We start from the raw sequence: 22921 nt of genomic DNA, 5'->3' as shown, positions 1-22921 counted from the left end.
TTATGAAGTAGTTATTTCTTTTGTCCCGCTGCTGCAACTTTGCATACATTAATGATTACTTTAGCACCCTTTTATTCTGCCTGTCTAGTGAGTGTTTTTTTCTAAGCTGAAATGAACAGGTTTTTCCAGTTGATTGCTTTGGGTGTTCTGTTCAAGTTGACCACAACTGTCGTGCCTGTTTACTATGAATATATAAAACAAGCAAGCTATAATCCTTATGGGCATTAAAAGTGATATTTAAAGTGAAGGAAACTTGTGTTTCCACTTAATGATTGATCTCATTTTTCTTCACAAAGGTGGTGTTCATAAATATAGGGGATATTAATTATGACTCTGTCCACATGACAAATTATTTAGATGCTTATCAGAGGAGGGTAAAGTGCCCTGCTGAGAAGCTTTAAGGGTAAGGTTTTCTAGAGCAGTTCTCTGAAGAATTTTCTTGATCCCCTCTTTTGAACTCCTTTGTTTGTTAGTGTCTAAAGTTAAATATCTTTCTTCTTTTTAATTTTTTTTTCAACGTTTATTTATTTTTGGGACAGAGAGAGACAGAGCATGAACGGGGGAGGGGCAGAGAGAGAGGGAGACACAGAATCGGAAACAGGCTCCAGGCTCTGAGCCATCAGCCCAGAGCCTGACGTGGGGCTCGAACTCACAGACTGCGAGATCGTGACCTGGCTGAAGTCGGACGCTTAACCGACTGCGCCACCCAGGCGCCCCTAAATATCTTTCTTAATAAAAACCAACCCTGTTGTTACCTTCTGAAATCCTGTCTTGGCTTTGGCCCTATGCATCTGAGCATAGTGGTTTTATGTTAAGTGGTTGGGGTGCATTTATGTGTTTTAAGACAGCCTGATAAGTGGAAGCTTGAACCAGAAGGACGTACACAGGTTTGGAAGTCAGACATTCATGCCTCTTAATGTGTGGGTGCAAGCCACTTTCCACCCTGAGGCATAGGAAATTACAAATTGCTTAGGTCCTCTCCAGCTTTATTCAAATGCACTTAATCAAAATGATGAAGACATCTGTCCTCATTTAGACATTGAGAGCAGCAATGGAAATATAGACAGAGAATATAGGCAGAGTGAATATAGACAGAGTGAAGTTGCTTTTATTTTCTTACAAAGATCCTCAAACATAGTTTAATGTGAAATCCCCCAGAGGATTAGCTGTAGGTTGGGCATATTCTGTGGACATATGTGCCTTGCTTTTATTGCATTGTCTGCTTTTCTTTTTCAGTCGCAAATGAAGCTGGAGACAAGCCTGCCAGACCACTTGCCCGCTTCTCTCGTGAGTAGATCTTGTTTCACTCCTTTCCTGGGCTCCTTCAGGGGCTTTCTTGCCTGCGCAGTCCACACTTGTAATCCTGCCAGCTGTCAGTAAAACACTGTCGATAATAGAGTAATATAGGAAATGTCTTTAATGGGTTAATATTTCATTTGAGCCCCATCGTGGGTGAGCTATTCATTGCTATTGCCCTTTCAACCCTTAGAGCTGTAGTTTATCAAACTGTGCTTTAGGGTTTTGCTCTTCAAAGTGGGGTCCTGGGAGCAGGAGGATTGGCATTGCCTGGGGACTTTTAGAAATGCAGAGCCCCAGACCCACTGAATCAGTATCTGAATTTAACAAATCCCTAGGTGATTTCTGTGCACATTTGAATTTGAGAACTGTTGCCCTGGGAGTCCTCTCAGAGAGTTCTGCACTCAAGGGCGGGCTTTTTATGACGACAGCATGAGGAAGAGTATGTAAAATGCTTATAGTTGCCAAGGTCCACACATGTGTGAAAGCGTCGTCACCACCCACAGTGGATTTCTGGGCTAGCTCCACTGGCTTTACCTTATTTAGGTGACATTTCGAAGCTTGTGTGAAATTTACCTCACTTAGGTGACATTTTGAAGCTTGTGTGAAATTTACCTCACTTAGGTGACATTTTGAAGCTTGTGTGAACATTGTGAAGATAGGTTGAATGCTTTTCCTTGGGCACAGGGATCCCTGTAAGGGCCTTGGAGATCCCCATCAATTTCACTTGACTCTTTTGTCTGTAGGTCTTGATCATTAGTGGGAGAACGGGAGTCAAAAGCCTCTCAGTGTTTTCTGTGCCAGGGTGATCAGCAAACTATGCGGCAAGTGAATGCTCTCTCTGGAATGAAAACCCAGATTGCAACAAGGGAGCAGAAATACCAGAGGTTGAGCGGGGCTGGGTGGAGATGCTCCCCGAACCAGACAGGCATGGAGTGGAGAAATGGTGGAACAGGAAATCAAAACAGGAGGATTTTTCTTTCCAGCACCAGCACGACTTGCTCGCTTTCACTTAGAGTAATTTCACTGAAACTTTCTGGGCCTCAGTTTTCTCCCTCTGAAAAATAGGGAATCCGTACCCATCTTCTCTCCTTTATAAAAAAGTTACCTTCTTTGGAAGTCATGGCACACAAATTCCCTGTCACGGCCTTATTTCCTAAGGTGGATTGAGTTTTGGGTGTGGATACCACCATAGTAAGCCTTAATGTGTAGAATCAAAAGTATAATTTTTCTATTTAGAGGGCCTTCTTCTAAATTCTGCCTTCCAGTTCTTTTGGGAAGGCTTCAAAACTTTGGGATTGGTTCCTAGAAATGGCTTGTATAGAACTGTAATAATAGATGATAATGCGAGAGCATTAAGTGCTCACATTTTAGAAGGTGTGTAATAAAACACTCCTTTCTCACTTCCCTCCTACCTGGAACCATTACTTCCCAAAATAAGCATTTCATCCCACGGCTCAATGAGGATGATGAATATGCCTTTAGTCCCTTTGTTTCTTGATCTCCCAAGCAGTAGTCAGGCAAGTTAATAAGCTGAAATGGTAACCCAACCACGCTGGGCACACTGTGCTGCGTGCATCTCCTCGGGAGTCCCCGAAGTTTTGATGCTCATCAGGAGATGTAGGAAGGGGACAGGATGGGGGCCTTTCACCGTGAAGCCAGAATGAAACCTGGAGCAGCCGGTCCCTTCTCAGATAGAAGAGGGTGACTTCACTTGTAAATGGCTTCCACAACTTCTAAGTTGTGTGTCTGGGTTGAAAAGAGGATATGTCACTTGAAAGCTTATTCGTAGGAGATAAGTGAAGAGATGAAAGAAAAAATATCCTTTTAGGAAAAAAAGTAATTAGTGACAAACCAATTAAGTTGGGCTGATTCTGTGATTCTGGACCAAAAAAAAAAGGAAAAAAATTTCCTACCAGTGCATTGTCCTGGAAAAAAAAAATTAGATGGCACATTAGCCACTAATTTTTTTTGTAGCAAATACTAGATGGAAAATATGAGGTGGATTTTAGGAAGAAAAAAATATTTTTAAAGTTTATTTCTTTATTTTTGAGAGAGAGAGAAAGAGAGAGAGAGAGAGAGAGAGAGAGAGAGAGAGACAGCATAAGTGGGGGAAGGGCAGAGAGAGAGAGAGAGAGAGAGAGAGAGGGAGAGAGAGAATCCCAAGCAGGCTCCAAGTTGTCAGCATAGAGCGTGACATGGGGCTTGATTCCAAAACCTGTGAAATCATGAGCTGAAATCAAGGGTTGGGTGCTTAACTGCCTGAGCCACCCAGGCACCCCATATATATAGTTTTTGGCGGAGGCTCTGGAGATTGAACAGGGCATAATGGAGGAAAAAATTCTTAAAAAAAATTTTTTTTTAAACGTTATTTATTATTGAGAGACAGAGAGACACAGAGCATGAGCAGGGGAGGGGCACAGAGAGGGAGACACAGAATCCGAAGCAGGCTCCAGGCTCTGAGCTGTCAGCACAGAGCCTGACATGGGGCTTGAACTCACAAACCGTGAGATCATAACCTGAGCCGAAGTTGGACACTTAACCGACTGAGCCACCCAGGTGCCCCAAGAAAAAGATAATTCTTAATGTAGCATTGTCTAATTGAGACTTTACTTACCAAATTGAAAATGATCTTGTGCTCGCTTCGGCAGCACATATACAAATTGAAAATGATCTTGAAGGTGTGATATGGTGTGAATGGAATGTTCACTTTGGGAAGAGTGGAAGGATTTGGTTGACAGACTTTCCTTTGGAGGCCAGAAGATGAAATACTGCGACACTCTAATTTTTGCCCCCACTGAGACACACAGAAAGCCCTGACAGTGTGCACCACCCAGCATGGATTTAGGCTAGATGGGAGTGGGCAATGAGAACATAGGTTGGAGATGCTCTGAAAGCTGGACTCAAGAGGTGGGGTGGTCAGCAGAAAGAGCTCAGGGTGGGAAGGAGGGGGGCGGGTCCACTGGCCTCCCAAGTCATCCCAGGGGTTTCATTCCCTTTGTGGGGTCTCACATTCTGATTCCTTATTCTTCTGGAATATGCTGCTCATTTCTCCAGAGATTTTGCCCATGCTTGAATCAATATACTTTTCTTGGCTTCCCCATATTGCAACAGAGGTGAACTGTGTTGATTATATTAAGAGATCCCAAAAGAGAAGCAGAGGGAAGTAGAGTGTAGAACTCATGAAAACATCTAGCTTTTCCAAGGCCTGGTTTCTGATCATGCTTGACCACTTGGTTTGCCAGCCTTGCAGGCCTTATTCTGGTCACTTCTGCAATACAACCCATCCCCCGCTTTCTTCTTGGAACCTCTGTCTCTCAGAGGCTGACACCACCACCCAGAACCACTGAACCTTCCTCAAAGAAGTTGATGCCAAAGCCCATGGGTCAAGCTCAGTTCCTGTCACCTTTAGACTGGAGACACTTAATATGCCATGAAATAGCAGTGCTGTGGTTGCGGACTCTGTGGAGTGACTTCTGTGAGTCTCTGGATCCTATCATGGCCCGTTCATCACCCCGTCCCCATCATTTTATGCTTAACAGTGGCTTTTGACCTTAATCAGAGCATTTGACTAACAGCCACAGGCATGGAGAGTAACCAGAAAGTCATTCTCCTAGGAATGGAGGTGAGGAAGGAGAAGGAAGGAGACAGGGAGGGGGATGAGATTCCAAAGCAGTGGAGAATATTATCTTTCCCTCCAAAACCTACAGAAAAATGACAGTGTCCAAGAGAATGAGGAACTGAGAGTGACTCTGACTGTAAGGTACCGTATGAGTCCAAAGCATGTTGGCTTTGGACCAACAGATGGTTTAGAATGGCACCCATTATGAGGCTAGCTGTCCTGGGGCTGGAGGTCCTGTGTGTGGGGACTTCCTTCCCATGCATCAGAGCCAGGGTGGGGGTGGGGGCATGAGCCTATAGAGCACCTCACCTTGGTCCTGCATGCAAAACTCTCTGACAACCAGTGTCTCCATTTTACAAATGAGGACGACAAAGTTGGGAGAAAACACTGAGAATTTCTCACTGATGGAATTCTAGGTCTCCTAACTCCAAATCCTGGCTGTTCCCAGTGCACATTACTTCTTGGTCTAAGGGCTGGGTTTGCCAGCTCTGTAGCTCAGAGACTAGGGGTTCTTCCATCTTGGTAGTGGAGATGCTCAAACTTTAGCTCAGGGCAGGCATCCTAGACCCACACTATAGTGGCCGTCACTACAGTTGGTTCCATCTGGGTTGGGAAGACCTTTTCCTCAAACATCCCTTCCGCCAGCTCACTGATATCAGGAATTCCCTCAAATAAGGGAATCACTTGAAGACTTGAAATGCAAATTCTCTCCAGAGTGAGGATACAGGGTTCATTCTTATTATGGTGAAAATGATTGATATCAGACCTTTTAACTTTTTCCCCCAGACACCTGAAAAAATATTCTCAGTGTGTAAACAGAGGGAACAAAAGAGAGGCAATCTGGGGTCAAGCCAAGAGGGGTCTTTGTACTAGCCTAAAGAGTGGACCCTGATTATGGGGAAGCCTTTGAAAGGTTTTCACACTTGGCTGGCAACTCAGCCTTCTGTTGGAGATGGAGGTGACCTCTGGGGACCATGGCTGTGCTGTGAAGAGCTGGACCTTCGGGTGAGGAGCTCTGGGCCTCCCCTTAGGCTGGGGCTCCTGGACTTCTGGGATGAAGTCAGCTGGTTGTGGGGCTGGGTTCCCTGCTGGCCCAGACATCTGAGATGCTGGCATGGCTACCCTCCAGTGCCATCCTGGAGAGCTTTTCCCTGGAGATGTCTGTCTTATGTGTATGTCAGTCTTTCCAGTAGACAGTAGGCTCCTGGAGGCCAAGGGCCCCACCTGGTTGAGCTGTGTACTAACCTTGCCTGGTGTAGGAATAACTGCTTGTTGAGTGAAGACAAAGTAAACTAGGACCCACCAGCTCTGTTCCCCACTTCTCTTCCTCATCCTCACCTCATAAGCAGGGGAATGTTATCCCACTGCCAGTACACACACTCCTGAAACCACTCCAGAGCATGTCCTCAAGGGTCTCCCACACACGAATGTCAAGGTGTTCAGAAGCTATTAAGGGCTCAGGCTCTGGTGTTAGGCCTGCGCTTGGGTTCTCTGTCCCAGAATTCTGAATTGTGTGAATTTGGGCAGGAAACTTACCCCTCTAGGTCACACTTTATGCATTTGGATTCCAGGACGATATTATAACTTATTTCCAGAGTGGTTGTGGTTGATCACATGCCAGGGTGAGTGATAAAATACTTAAAAACATGTGACATGGTCCCCGATCTGTCAGAACAAATATTGGTCATTTGCTCTCTCTCCCTCCTCACCCCCCTTCCTTCCTTCCTTCCTTCCTTCCTTCCTTCCTTCCTTCTTTTCACATATGTTTATTGAAGACTTCTGTGCCGGACCCTAGAGGCACACACGAGAGTAAGTTTGTTTTCAGAGAGCTCACAATCTGATCAGACAATGAAGAAGTCAGTGGCTCCAGTGTAGTGTGTAGAAGGAAATGCTAGAGATTGTACAAGGAACTTCGTGAACCAGATGGAGAGAACTCATCTGACCTGGGATGGGAGTAGATTCAAGGGAGTCCTCCTGGAGGAGATAAGCAGTAGCTGAGGTTTGGGAAGTGAGTGGAGGTTAACAGGTAGACAAGGTAACTTCTAATCTTAAAAAAAAAAAGGCTTCAAGGTCCATCCATGGTCATTATACTAAGTGAAACAAGTCATACAGAGAAAGACAAATATGTACGGTCTCACTTACATGTAAAATAATACCCACGTCTGCCCCACCACCAAAAAAGCTGAACTTGGAGACAGAGAACAGATTGGTGGTTGCCAGAGGTAGATAGGGGAGGGGATGTGGGGATGGGTGAAATGGGAGAAGGTGGTCAAAAGGTACAAATTTCCAGTTATAAATAAGTCCTGGGGATGTAATGTGTAGTGTGGTGATGATAGTTAATAGTACTGTATAGTGTATTTGAAAGTTGTTAAGAGAATAGATCTTAAAAGTTCTTATCACAAGAAAAGAAAAAAAAATTTGTAACTATGTATGGTGACATGTTAATTAGACTTTTTGTGGTGATAAGTTCACAATGTATACAAATAAATCATGTTGTTCACCTGAAACTAAGATGTTATATGTCAATTATATCTTAAAAAAAACAACAACAAAAAAACCCAGTACTTTTCAGGGCTGCATGCAGTATTCAGATATGGCCACAATGTGGCAGCAGAAGCCCAGAATTTGGTGTGCATCTCTACTCTAGGAGACTTAAAAGAGGCAGGCATTCAGTGCAGTGGACTTTTGTGGACTATCCAGGACATTGGAAAAGTCTGTGCAGAGGGAGGTATTGGCCCCAAAACTTGTGTAGCTGGGAAACTCCATTCTAGAGTTTTTATTACTTCTCTAATTGAGGAGAGAATAATTTCTCCCCTGAGATGAGCAATGGTTGGAAAGAAAATAGTGGGATAAAAGCAGTAAGGAAATGGAGTCTTATTTGACCTCTTTTGCTTTTGGAGGTAAAAATCCAGATAGTGTTGAAAACAGATTATCCTATTGAAGAACTGGAGTAATTTGGGTGGATGGATGTTAAAGCAAAGGGAGGGTCACTTGCTATATTTGTATTGGGTATACAATGTGGGTAGGTGAATGATCCCCTTCCTTGGGCAGAGAATGGGCAGGGGCAGATAGGGGTGTACAGTGAGGGTGAGTTCTGTCTGGGGTTGGGATAGAGGGTGAGCCTGCACCTATTACATGGTGGTGCCCATTGTGGAACCCCAGGGCACACTGAAAATCCTGTCTAACATAGTGCTAGAGTCCAGCCAGAGAACTTTTTGAAATTGCTGGCCACAGCCAGGGAGGTCTGTTGCAAGCATTAGGAGCTTGAGTTGGAGTTGGATGGGTTATGGAACCATAATGATGAGAAGAAGGAGGAGATAAAATGGGTGGGAAGAAGGGCCGAGAGATGCCGTGAGCAATGGGCTGTGGCTGGTGGCTGGGTGTTCAGTGTTTTCAGGAGCATGTACTGTGGATGAGCTAGAGCCGTGTAAATGGCCCAGGACAGGGCAGGACCTGGATCTGGAGATTGTCTGATTTGTCTTAAACAAGTCTATTTCTAAAAAGTTCAGATCGTCTATAGAGCTCTAGGTCTCACCTTAACAGTATTTAAGGACTGAATATCTTCATTTCCCACTTGTTTCAGCAGAAACTGGAATTTTAGCTTCAACAATGCCAGTTCTAAAATTTCTATACATGAAGGGTAGTGATCTAGCTCAGTGGTCCTCAAAGTGGGGTCCCTGAAACTTGTTAGAAGTACAAATACTTGGACCCCTTACCAGATTTGCTGAATTGGAAACTCTTGGGGTGGGTCCCAGCAGATGCTAGTGGTGATTCTGATGTATGCCACTTTCAGAACCACTGCTTTAGTTGTGATGGTGGTGGTGAAGGTAGAGGTGGAATCATACAATTAGTATTATTAGTATTATTATTAGTATTTCTCTATAGCCACTTGTAATTAGATATACATACGACAGAGCAAATGTTAACTGCCCTTCTCAAAGAATAGTCTGTTGTTATTTTAAAATAAAAATACTTTTATTTTTATTAAAATAAAATTTTAACAAAATTTTATTAAATTTTAATAAATTAGAATTTAATGGCTGAAGGTGAGTACGGGGAAGAGAGTCTAAAGGTACCCCTACTCAACCCTTGGAACTGGCACTGCTCTGCATCATCTCTTGAATCAAATTCTCTTTCTCTTTCTAAAGCCATCTCCTGCCAACTCCTGTCCTTTCCCCCTTCACAATAAGGTCATTATAAGCCCTTTATTTGCTGGTCCACTGGCCTCTTGCTTGCACCTCCCAGTCACGTGTACCGTCATCCTGAAACTGCAGTTTTTGTCATGACATATTTGTGTTTCAGAACCATAGACAGTTACTCCCCAACGTTTGTTCACCCAAGATCCGTCTGCCTGACCACAAGGGGTTCCAGATTGTATCTTACTCCTTTTCTCCATCTCTTTCATCAGATATAGTTATTATCAGCCAAGCAAACCTGTTTGGTTCAGTAAACAGATATATCAACCCATTATCTTACATTTGAACAATTTGAAGTTAGACTAGAACTTAAAAATGATCTAGTCCACCTCACCACCTCATGTATAATCCAAATCTTCTTTATGGCATCCCTGTCAGGGTGTCATGAGCTGTCTGCAAGAACTGGTCTAATGGGGAAAACTCAGCTTGTCCTGGAAAGGGTTGATGGTTATGGTCATAGTGAAGGCTTGGAGTATAATTGTGTTTGGGGAACTGAGACTCACTTTGATTTTCTCTTTTTGAATGTGTATGATTAGGTCTTTGAATATATCCACTGTATCACTTGGCCCCCAATATGTTAGCCATTGGTTCGCCAGTGGACTCTCTGATGATGCTATAAGTAGCTTCCAGGAGCTTGTGGATGATATGTAGCCCACATGTCAGCTGGAGGCTCCTGGCCCATTGAGATCTAGGTAAATAGGCCCAAATTGCTATTGTGTGCCCTTTGGAAGCTCAGAGTGCTCCTTCATGTTTCTGTGAATACCTGGGATGACCTACTATTCTCCTTGACCCGATTTCCTACCTCTGTTGATTGTTTCCTTCTATATGCTCTGGCTGTCTTATCTGCTCTGACATAGACTCAGATGTGGAACAAAGCCCCTTCTCTTCTTTTGGAGTAACCAAAGGCTGTTGGTCAAAGCAGAACTTGATGGAAGATGAGAGATCCACGAGAGAGATTACAATATGCCATTGCATGCAGACAATTATAATTCACAGTCCTGTTCTCAACAGCCCTTTGATCCATCCCACCACCGATGATTTTTTTAAAGACCACTTTGCCCATGTAGCTCCTGGCCTTCCACTCCTTAGTCCTTCTCCCTACCCTCCTCCTTTCTTTGCCCATATTTCCATTTCTCTCTTAGGAATTGAAAGGCCCTCCTCCCAGTTTCTCACACAGAGTAGCTTGATCATCACATTAATTGCATTGGTATCTGCTGACACTTTTGCCTTCAGCATTTCATCTCTACTCCTTTTGACTTTTTTTTTCCCTTCATGCAGACTAATTTCTTTTTCCCTAGGGAGAATTGTAATCCAGCTTATTGAGATAATAGCAAATATTTACTTCTTACTACATGTGTACAGGTTTACACAATTTAAAAATCTTACTAGAAATTTTTTGTGTGCAATGCAACCTCAGGGAGGGCAAGGAAGACATGGGTTGGCTATTGCATGCCAAGCACCTTCTCCTTTCCGCTCTCAATGTATGCTCCTTTGAATAAAGTTAGGGTGAAGTTTTTGGTTTCAGTGAAAGGTGGACTAGAGTAGCCTGAAACCCCTCCATTTTTATAAGCATGTAGAGAGGCTGAGTAAAATATTTTTAAAAATACTTTAAAGTGCATAGTTAAACTTGTAATAAAGAAAGGGAACTCTGCAGGTGTAAATGAAGGAGGAATTTAATATTAGTACAGCAAGCTGTACACATGCCTGCTGATTCTGCAGCTATGCTGTGTGGCGGTGATGTTGCCAAGCCCATGGGATCTAGTAGTGTATATGTTGACATCTACACGGGGTAAGGATTCCAGGCCTTGGGCAGAGTGGGGAGTTGGATCTGAGACTTTTGCCTGACCTTGGGCTCTTAAAACTTAGATGAAATGGATCATTTCCTTGAGAAACACAAGCCACTACAATTCGCCAGTTGTAAAATAGCCAACAGTTTTATAACTATTAAGAAAATTGAATTAGTAATTAAAAATTCCCCCAAAGAAATCTCCACACCCAGCTAGTTTAACTGGAAAGTTCTACCAAATTTTTAAAGAAAAATTAACACCAATTCTACATATTCCCTTCCAGAAAATAGGGAGGAGGAAATATTTCCCAATTCATTTTATGAAGTTAGTATTACTCTGATACCAAAACCAGAGAAAGACTATAGATCAATATCCTTATGAATGTAGATATAAAAGTTTAAACAAAATATTAACAAAATGATTCAACAATATAAAAAGAATTGTACATCATACCTAGTGGGGTTGATTCTCTTTCATCATTGAAAATTAATGTAATTCACCATACTAACAGGCTAAAGAGGAAAAAATCACATGATCATATCAATTGATGTCAAAAAAGCATTAAACAGTCATGATAAAAGGTCTTAGGGAAAGAGGAATATACGGGAATGTCCTCAATTTGATAAAGAGCATCTACTACAAACCTACAGCTAACATTATTCTAAGACTGATACTTTCCCCCTAAAATTGGGAACAAGATGAGGATATCTACTCACATCCTTTTATCAACATTGTGTTGAAAGTTGTAGCCAGTGCAATAAGGGAAGAAAATGAAATAAAATGCATACAGTTCAGAAAAGAGAAATCAAATTGTCTCTGTTTGCAGAAGGCATGATTGTTTATCCAGAAAATTGTCAAGAATCTATTAAAAGCCTTCTAGAACTAATAAGTGAATTCAGCAAGCGTATAAGATATGAGATAAACATAAAATAATCAAAATTAAAAATAAAGTAGTATTTTCAATTGCTCAAAAAAAGTGAAATGTATAGGTATAAATCTAACAAAACATGTAAATGAGACTTACACATGGAAAACTACAATGGTGATGAAGTGTCAAAGAAAATCTAAATAAATGGAAAGATAGACTGTATTCATGGATTGGAAGAGTCAACATAGTGAAGATGTCAATCCTCCCTAAATTGATATACAAATTTAACACGATTCCTATGAAAATCCCAAGGAGAGTTTCTGTAGATATAGACAAGTTCGTTTTACAATTTATATGGAAATCTCAAAGGAACTAGAGTAGCTAAAACAATTTTGGAAAAGAAGAATGAGGTGCAAGGAATCAGTCTATTCAATTTCAAGCTTAAAGTATACTTACAGTAATAAAGACTAGGTGGTACTGGTAAAAGGATAGATTCATAGGTCAATGGAACAGAATAGAGAAGCCAGAAATAGATTCACACAAATATGCCCAACTGATTTTTGACAAAGACATAAAAGCAATTTAATAGAGCTAAGATAGCCTTTTCAACAGATGGTGCCAGTGTATTTGGATATTCATAGGCAAAAATACAAACCTCAACCTAAGTCTCAAACTTTATACAAAAATTCACTCAAAGTGGGTTATTTACTTAAAGATAAAACCTTATGCTATGAAACTTTTAGAAAAAAAAAAAAAGAAACAGAAAAAAGTCACGGGATTATAAGGGTTGGCAAGAAAGACTTGGAACTAAGAGTATGATCCATAAAAGGAAAACATTGATAAATTGGACTTCACTAACACTAGAAACCTTTGTTCTGCAAAAGACCCTGTTAAGATGTTGAAGAGACAGGCTAGAAAGTGGGAGAAAATATTTGCAAATAATTATGCTATCTAACAGAGTTCTAGTATTATATAAAGAATTCTCAAAACTCAAAAGTAAAAAAGAAAACAAGCCATTCAGAGTATGGCCAAAAGACAGAAAGAGACATTTTACCAAAGCAGATACATAGATGATAAGTAAGTACTTGAAAAGATGTGCAACTTGATTGGCCATTAGGGAAATGCAAATTAAAACCACAGTGAGACACAACTACCAGAATAAAAAAATAGTGACCACATCAAATCCTGCAAGGATGCAGAGAACCAGCATCATTCATACATTGCTGGTGGCAAGCCACTTTTAAAAAGTTTGGCTGTTTTTTCATAAAAAGTAAACAATGCAACTACCACATGACCCAGGAATTGCACTTCTGGGCATTTTTTCCAGAGACACAAAGACACAAAAACCTGTACATGTGACACCTCACACCTGTTAGGATGGCTAGTGTAAAAGAAAAAAAATAAAAGAAAACCCAAAAATATTGGCAAGGATATGGAGAGATTGGAACCCGGTGGGAATGTGAAGTCGTGTAGCCAGTATGGAAAACAGTTTGGTAGTTCCTCAAAAACTCAAAAATAGAATTACTGTTTGATCCAGCAATTCTGCTTCTGGGTGTGTACCCCAAAGAACTGGGTAAAGAACTGGGGTGTTATTCACAGTACCGCAGAGGTGGAAGCAGCCCAGGTGGATGAATGGATGAACCAAATATCTACAGAAGAAAATGTACATACAGTAGAATGTTATTCAGCCTTAAAAAGGAAGGAAATTCTGGCACAAGCTACAACATGGATGCATCTTGAGCCATTATGCAAAGTGCAATAAGCCAGTCACAGAAAGATAAGTACTGTATGATTCTACTTACTTGAGGTACTTAAGAGTAGCCAAATTTACAGAGACAGAAAGTAGCATCATGCTTACCAGGGGCTGAGAGGAGGGGACAGTTAGTTTCATGGGGACACAGCTCAGTTATGCAAGATGAGAAGAGTTTTGGGGGTGAAGGGGGATGGCGGTTGCACAACAACTTGAATGTATTTAGTGCCACTGAACTTAGTTACACATAAAAATGGTTAAGATGGTAAATTTCATATTATGTATATCTCACTACAATTAAAAAAAAACACCTGATGCGAATAGTTATAGAAGTTTAATTCATAATAGCCACAGATTGGAAACAACCTAGATTTATTTATCCAGTGTGTGGTTAAACAAACTATAGGGTGTTCGTACCATGGAATACTGCTCAGCAATAAAAAGAACAAGCTACTGATGCAACAACACACATGAATCTCCAGAGAATTATGCTGCATGAAAAAACCAATCCCCAAAGGTTATACATATACTGTATGATTCCATGTACACAACATTATCGAAATGAAAAAATTCTAGAAATGGAGAACAGATCAGTGGTTGTCAGGAGTTAGGAGGGAGTGGGCTGGGAGGAAAGTGGTGTGGCTATAGATGGATAACCTGAAGGACCTTTGCCATGGCAATGTTCTGCCTCAGTGTCCACATCCTGGTTATGATGTTGTACTATAGTGACACAAAATGTTACTATTGGGGGAAACTGGGTACCTGGGATCTTTGTATTATCTCTTACAAGTGCATGTGAATTTATGATTTTCTCAGAGTAAAATGTTAAAAAAAAACCCCACACACCAGAAGATGATTTTCCATAGCCTATAAGTCAGAATCCTTGGCATATGACATAAGGCCCTTCAAATTCTGGCCCAAGATGACCTCTCCTCTAATGACCTAATTCATTATTTCAGCCTCAGAAAAATGAAATTAGTTGCCCTCCCATGCTGTTTTACTCTTCCATGCCTTTGTACATGTGGTTCTGCCTGAAATGTTCTATCCCTCTTATCACCAAGCCAACCCATTCATCTCTCAAAACTCTGGTCATAGGCCACCTTTTCTGTAAAGCCTAGCCTGACCCCTGGGACAAAATTATCACTCCCTTTGTTTGGTATCAGTATATTTCTACATAGTTGTATTATTACTTGCATCATACTGTATTATAAATATCTCTTTCACGACTATCTCCCTACTAGATTTTTGAGTTCCTTGAAAACAGAAACTGTGCCTTGCTCGTCAGTACATAGTAAATGTTCAGTAAATGTTTGTTCAATTGGGCTGAAAGCAGAGTGAATAGAAATGTTCCAGATCTGTAACAATTCCAAACAAGGTGATAAAGTCACTTACCACTTGGACAATCCTTAGAGATTCATACTCAATTAACTTGCTTGAAAGAATTCAGATGTATTTTATCTTAGGAGACTCCCCTGACTTACCAGTCACAAATTCCCATGATACCTTCTTTTCAACAAATATTTATGGAGTGCCTATTGTGTGCCACACACTACGTTTCCATCCCTCTGCCTTCCCCCCACTGACAGGCAGGTAGACTAAGGAGGTGTAGTGGTTCCTGCCATGGTGTGCATTAGGTCTTGGCTAAGCCTTGGGTTGAAACCCAGGCTGGACACATCTGGTTTTGTAGGCTGTAATATGTGCACCTTCAGTGTTCATCAGCCTGCAGATTAAACTATGAACAACTCCCCTGTAGTTATGAAATCATGGGAGAAATTATCATGTTCAGAGCTACATTTCTGGGAACCTATGAAAGAATTGCCTAGTTTCCAGGTCAGTAAACTTTATGAAGCCAGGTTCCCTAGTCCAATAGGGCAAGATAGGAAGAGAGGTCAAGATGTGAAGCCATTTGCTAAGAAACTGAAGAAAGCCCATGCATGATACAATTGAAGCACGTGGAAGGAAGAAAAGACTGAGAAGTTTATTGAAGTTCCTTAGTGTGATTTCTACAGCCTCAGAAGCAGGTATCTTCGACACATGTGAATAACTTTGAAAGGACATTTTGGGTGCAGGAGTATAAAAATGAGTAAGCCACAGTTCTTTTCCTAAAGGAGCTTACTACCAACAAACAGTCCATCGTTTTTATTCTATTACCAGCAACGGCTAGTTTGGGCCAGAATTTGAAAGAGCTCTTCTCTGTGACTAATACGTTACCTCAAAGTCTCTGTTTTTCTGGAACTCTTGATTAAAACACCAAATCTCCAAGCAATTCATTTCAAACACTTTTATTTTTGATCACAGTACACATACCATTTCAACATGTCTAGGATGAATGTGGCACATTCTTCCAAGTGCTCAGAGCACTTTCATACATACTGAATTCATTCCTACCAAGTTTTTATAATGAGGTTAAAAATCCGTGCTGGAACTTCCCAAAGGAATACTAGGCAGATTTACAAATGAATCATCCAGCAGATGGTAAAACTTGGATTTTTGCATGCTTTGCAGACATTAGCATATTTCAAGGTAGTTATGCATTGAAAAATTTTCACTTAATTATGGGGGTGGTGGTGTCTGAATTAGTGAAAAGTCTAAATTATGAAAAACTTAAAAGAATGCTATCTTTTTACTCTCAAGTTCCCAACTTACACTGACCATTAACAAAGTGTTTGTCAAGTAGATTTCATTCTCAACAGATAAACTTCTCTTTTAATTAGTATACTAAATGAGTGCTGTCAAAGTTCTTGAAAACAGCCTCCCTTTAATCTTGTCTACATCATTACTCTGCTGAACAGACTCATTCTTCTGATGTATGACAAAGAGTAATCGAGACCTTTCCTCTTGGGATTGATGGTCTCACTATATAGTGATCTACTGTACCATATGAATTTCTAAATAGACTTTGAAAATTATGTGGGAGCTGTGCCCATCAATTGGGTAAAGACAGATGCAAGGCTTTATCTGAAGCAGGTTGGGCACCATGTTTTTGTGCTTACTCTTTAGGCTTGGGTTATGCATTGCTTATTATGGTAACTGTTTGGATATAAATGTCAATCTTACTCTTGGTTCTTTCTGCTGAATTTATCTGGCAGCCCAAGTAGACAATGAGTGAAACCTACAGTGACCTACATACCTTGCCTTTTGGAAAACAATAATCTCTGTATGAATCTTTTTGCATTCCAGAATGACTTACCTATGGTTATGTCCAAAATAAAACTCTAAACAACATAGGAAAAACTAAGGAAGTGAAATGCCATAATAAAAACATAGGGAAGTGGTAGCCTTCTGAAAACTGATTTAATGTAGAAGCCAAAAGAACACATGTAAATACTCTTTTGCATTCTGTATAAGAAGGAGGAAGATATAGCGCTTCTAAGATAGGACCAGGAAGCCATAAGAAAAGAAGCAGGTTGATTTTGATCTAAGATGCATAGAGAAACAATGAAAAGAAAGTAAATATGGGACATAGGAATGAAAATTCATGTTGAAATATAGAATTGACCCTGAAAAATATAATCAATGATTGGAAGACAAACTGAAAATGATGAGAAAAGATAATAGGAGGTCAGAGAAAGAACCAACGCATGTAAATGAATCATAGATGTTCTGAGACTAAAGCCAAACAAAATAATTGGCGCAGAAGCAATAATAAAAGATAAAGTTGAAGGCAGTTTGCCTGAATGGAAGAAAGTAGGGCTTGAGTTTCCTTCCACATTGAAAGGGCTCATGGTGTTCCAGAAAAATAAATTTAAGAATCAGTAAAAATAACTCACAATTACATATATGCTAGCAAAATGTTTGAAATACAAAGATAAAGAAAAATGTTTGCCTACAAAAGAAAGAAAACCTATCAGACTTGGCTCCTAATTCTCTTCTATAGCATGTAAATAACAGAAGAGAATTAAGAAATATGTTGAGTTTAATGTAAATGTAAAAAATCTCTACTGAAGTTGTTGTTCATGTGTAACTCATTAACCTTGTCATTCCTGGAAAGAATTATTCAAGGGTATATATACTTCAGCAATTGAAACATGAATCAAAATAAATTTTGTAGAACTGTACTGTCCCAAAAACGTGACTCCTGAGCACTTGACATGTGACCAGTGCTGAGATGTGTTGTAAGTGTAAATTATTTGCTGGATTTTCAAAAACAAGAATACAAAATCTCATTAACGTTTTTATATTGATTACATGTTAAAATGATAATATTTTGGATTTATTGATTTAAAAAACATGGGATGCATGTATCTTTTCAAATTATTGTTCTCATTTTCTTTTTTCTTAAGTTTATTTACTTATTTTGAGAGAGAGAGAGAACATGCATGCAAGAAGGACAGAGAGAGAGGATCGAATTTTGGTAATTCCAAGTAATTTTAGTAATTTGGAGGTGGGGAATGCCTCGGTGGCTCAGTCAGTTAAGCATCTGACTTGGTTTCGGCTCAGGTCATGCTCTTGCGGTTTGTGGGATTGAGCCTTGTGTTGGGCTTTGTGGTGACACTGAGGAGCCTGCTTGGGATTCTCTCTCTCCCTCTTTCTCTCTCTGCCCCTACCCTGCTTCTCTCTCTCTCTCTCTCTCTCTCTCTCTCTCTCTCAAAATAAATAAATAAATAAACAAACAAACAAACAAACAAACTTAAAAAAATAGTGTGGGATGGAGCTTTGAGACAGTCTCATGCAGGCCTTAAAAGGCATGTACACATGACATCTGGAGTATACATTAAAACACTTCATAATAGTGAAGTCACCTTGAATTCTGAAATAAATTCTATCTGGTCATGTTGTATTGTTATTGTTGTATATTTATACATTTGCTTTGCTAGAATTCTATTAAAAGCTTTTGCAATTATATTCATAAAGATTAGCCTTTACTTTCTTCTTCTATATAGTTGTCATCATAAGAATAACCTATTCCCTGATATTTTAATATAATTGCCTATAAGACTCTTGAGATCCAAAGTATTTTTAGCAAAGTAATTATTTCACAATTGTTTCAATGTCATCATATGCTATTGCTGAATTACAGGTATCTTTTTCTTTTGTTGTATTTTCCTTTAAAAATTGCCATTTTATTATTATTATTTTTTAATTTTATTTATTTATTTTTGGGAGAGAGAGAGAGAATGAGGAAGGCAGGGGCAGAGAGGGAGACACAGAATCCGAAGCAGGCTCCAGGCTCTGAGCTGTCAGCACAGAACCCGACGTGGGGCTCAAACCCATGAACTGTGAGATCATGACCTGAGCTGAAGTCAGTCGCTTAACTGACTGAGCCACCCAGACTCCCCTAAAAATTGCCTTTTTATAGAGATATTCAAATTCATTACCATTCTATGCATTGTCTATTCTAATCTTCATCTATATATTAATAGTTTTGAATGTTTATTTTCTTTTCTGATTACTTCCTAGAGCTAGGCTATCCAATATAGTAGCCATTCGTCTGTTTAACAATTTAAAATTAATCAAAAAGAAGACATGTAAGGGGTGCCTAGGTGGCTCAGTTGGTTGAGTATCCAACTTTTGATCTTAGCTCGGGTCTTGATCTCAGGGTTGTGAGTTCAAGCCCCAAGTTGGGCTCTGCACTCGGTGTGGAGCCTACTTAAAAAAAAAAAGACATGCAAATGGTCAACAGGTGCATGTAAAGATGGTCAACATCACTAATTATCTGAGAAATGCAAATTAAAACCACAATGAGATACCACATCACACCTGTCACTATCAAAAAGACAAGAAATAACAAGTGTTGGCAAAGATATGGAGAAAAGAGAACCCTTGTACACTGTGGAAATGTAAATTGGTGCAGCCTCTTTGAAAACATCATGGAAGTTCCTCCAAAAATTAAAAATAGAACTACCACAGGGGTGCCTGGATGGTTTTTCAGTTAAGCCTCTGACTTTGGCTCGGGTCATGATTTCATAGTTCGTGAGTTCAAGCCCCACATCAGGCTCTCTGCTGCCAGCACAGAGCCTGCTTTGGATCCTCTGTCCCTTCTCTCTCTGCCTCTCCTCTGCTCTCTCTCTCTCTCTCTCTCTCTCCCTCTCAAAAATAAACATAAAAAAAAATAGAACTACCACACTGTTCTGGAGAGGTGATTACATTGCAGTTCTATCTGGCATGTGACAAACATGGATATCAGGTTTATATGTTTTTGGAAAGTTCTTCAGTTACTGCTGTCAATTATGGTTGCATCTGGCAGCTGTCCTGAAGACTCTCTCCCCCACTTCTTTCCCCTCTTTTCTGTTCTTGCCCACCTCTAAATTATTTTCATTTTATGTGCAGAATAGCATAACTTTTTCTTTTTTTAAAATATTTTAATGTTTATTTTTGAGAGAGAGAGAGAGAGAGGCAGAGTGTGAATGGGGGAGGGACACAGAGAGAGGGGGACACAGATCTGAAGCAGACTGCAGGCTCTGAGCCATCACACAGAGCCTGATGCGGTGCTCGAACCCACGAACCACGAGATCATGACCTGAGCTGAAGTCAGATGCTTAATCGACTGAGCTACCCAGGTACCCCTGTACCTTTTTCTTTGTTGTCTTTTTTCAATCTATGCCTTTAGGGCTTTCACCTCCCACCCCCCACCCCCCCATCCCTTGTTTTATGAAAGTATTTTTCCAACAAAGTTCCTCTGAGGAAATTTGATTCTATCTGGAAAGTAAGTTTTTTTTCTTTTCCATTTTGCTATTAATATAACATGTCAATAGGTCAAAAGGAGAGGGAGAGAGAGAGAAAGAGAGAGGGTGGGGGGAACAATACATGATCATCTCAATATATGGTAAAGCCATTATTACTGAATTGTGTGTTTTTTGGGATAATCACAAACTCAGTTATAAGAGGGAAATTTATATTAAGGCTACAACAGAAAATTTTATAGACATTTCATAAATAGAAAATTAAGTGAAGCTAGCAAAATGATAAAATTGCTTGCTATTGCCAGCATGGTTTAAAATTCTTCTGAAAGTTTTAGCTGATGCAGTAAGACCAAACAGAAATAGGAGGCATAACAATTAGAAACGAGAAGGGAAAATTATTGTAGATGGCATATGTGCTTAGAAAGACTAAAACAAAGAAACAAGGAAATCCTTTAAAAGAGTTAAGAGTTTAGTAAGGAGACAGACCGTTAAGCAAATACACTAAATATCTATTTTATATCCCAGTAAAAATGATTTAGAAAATATAATCTAAAAATGTACTCTGTGAACAAGAGTGGACCAACATACACAATGCCCAGAAAAAAACCTACGAAGAATTGTCAGGACCAAAGAAAACTAAACTTTACTAAAGGAAATAAAAGTCTTGAATACATGGGAGGACATTTTTGTTGGCAGGTGACAGAAACTCAGTACAAGCTATTTTAAGCTCAGAATGGGATTTGCTGCAAGGATACCATAGTAGTTCACAGACCTATGGAAGAGCTGTAGGTCTGGGGATACGAGGGATTACGACCAGGGACATGCCACTCTCAGGATTCGTTTTGTATGATTTCCTTAGGGTACTAGCTTCATTTTCTTAGGCTTATTCAGGTATTGGGATGTGGCAGCTTGCACTAGCAACCTACTAAGAAAGAAAAGGCTCTTCCTTTTAGTTTCGGTATGGAAAATACCAGGGAAGATCTGTGATTATCCAAGTTTGGGTCGTATACCCACTACCTTGACTTATCGCTGAAGCCAGAGCAGTAGAGAACATAGCTGAGAGCCTTTAAGATTCACATGGAATGGGTAACATGAGAGGAGATGTTCTCAAAATCAAGTGAGAGGTGCTGTTATAACTAGGGAGGAAAAGGTGCTTGAGAAAGTCAATACAACAAGTGTTCCATACAGAAAGGACCAGTCATCTACCTGGATGAGAGCATGATATACTGTTAAGATGATAATTCTTTTCCTTAAGTAATTAGTTATAGTTTTCTCAAGTACCATCTCAATATACATTCAAAAAGAAGAGTTCTCTTTAGAAACTGACAGTGATTTAAAAACATTTTTTTTTCAACATTTATTTTATTTTTGGGACAGAGAGAGACAGAGCATGAACGGGGGAGGGGCAGAGAGAGAGGGAGACACAGAATTGGAAACAGGCTCCAGGCTCTGAGCAGTCAGCCCAGAGCCCGGCGCGGGGCTCGAACTCACGGACCGCAAGATCGTGACCTGGCTGATGTCGGATGCTTAACCGACTGCGCCACCCAGGCGCCCCAAAAACATTTTTTTTTTAATTTGAGAGAGACAGAGAGCAGGGGAGAGGGACAGAGAATCCTAAGCAGGCTTCGTGATCAGCATGGAGCCTGATGTAGCGCTTGATCCCACGACCCTGGGATCACAGCCTGAGCCAAAATCAAGAGTCGGCTGCTGAACCACCCAGGCGCCCTGACAAACAGATTTAACTGAAGTTTTCCTAGAGACTGAAGCAAGTAAGAATAGCCAAAAAGAGAAAAGAGGCGGTCTTGCCCTGTCAGATAATTAATAGATACTATGAAGTTATACTAAGTAGAATAATGTGGTACAATCATTAAAAAAGCCAAGTTAAACTAAAGGGATAACTCAGAAATAAGCCCTAACATTTTTGAGAATTTAGAATATGTTATTACAAATCAAGTTGTATTCTTACATTTTGATAGAGGAGACCCTTTTACCTTCATGTGTATGATATTAGAAATAGAGCTCAATTTTAAAATCTTAAAAAAAATTTTTTTTAAATGGTTATTCATTTTTGAGAGAGACAGAGACAGGATGCGAGTGGGTTAGGGGCAGAGAGAGAGGGAGACACAGAATCTGAAGCAGGCTCCAGGCTCTGAGCTGTCAGCATAGAGCCCGATGCGGGGCTCAAACTCACAAGCTGTGAGATCATGACCTGAGCTGAAGTCGGATGCCCAACTGACTGAGCCACCCAGGCGCCTCAATTTTAAAATCTTTTTGAAATTGCCAGGAGACAAAATTTCTGAAAAGTTTCCAAAATCAAGGGTTAGTATATTCAAAGTAAAAGAATAGTGCCTATGTGACTGATTTAAAGATATTCAAAGCATTATTGATACTTAATTTTTCCATTATTATTGTTACCATTATTGTTTTTAGTGAGCACAAAACTTTTCATCTGGGTTTTATTAGCTTCATTCCTGACCTCTGTGCTGCAGCCGCATTTTTCCTACCCTATAGGAACTTCAGGACCCTTATCTTCCCCAGAAGGGGGAGATACCTACAAACCCATGTCACAGATATTTTGAGAATCATTGATGTTTTCTAAGAATTTTTTTTTTTTTTACCTTTTTGGCGATTTAAATTTCCTCTTTCCTCTGTGCTTTTGCAAGACTCTAATTTCTCAGCCTTTTGCCAGTGTAATCTTTGTGCAAATTTTTTTTTTTTTTTTTTTTTTTAATCAGGAACCCAGTTGATAAGTCACTTGTCAGATTTAAATAGGATCACC

General features: G+C 40.1%; 1 protein-coding gene across 3 annotated transcripts in view; it reads left to right on the top strand.

Annotated features, from left to right (window-relative positions):
- Positions 1 to 22921, top strand: part of PDE1C (phosphodiesterase 1C) — a 507283-nt gene that overhangs the window by 91295 nt on the left and 393067 nt on the right. For all 3 annotated transcript variants that reach the window (XM_043589209.1, XM_043589210.1, XM_043589212.1), the window contains exon 2: positions 1237 to 1287. In XM_043589209.1, the coding sequence (XP_043445144.1) occupies positions 1237 to 1287 (51 nt within the window). The remainder of the gene's footprint in view (positions 1 to 1236; positions 1288 to 22921) is intronic.

Source organism: Prionailurus bengalensis, chromosome A2 (assembly GCF_016509475.1).
Source record: "Prionailurus bengalensis isolate Pbe53 chromosome A2, Fcat_Pben_1.1_paternal_pri, whole genome shotgun sequence".
Classification (NCBI taxonomy): Eukaryota; Metazoa; Chordata; class Mammalia; order Carnivora; family Felidae; genus Prionailurus; species Prionailurus bengalensis.
The sequence above is the reverse complement of the archived record's forward strand: the minus strand, read 5'-3'. Positions and strand labels throughout refer to the sequence as shown.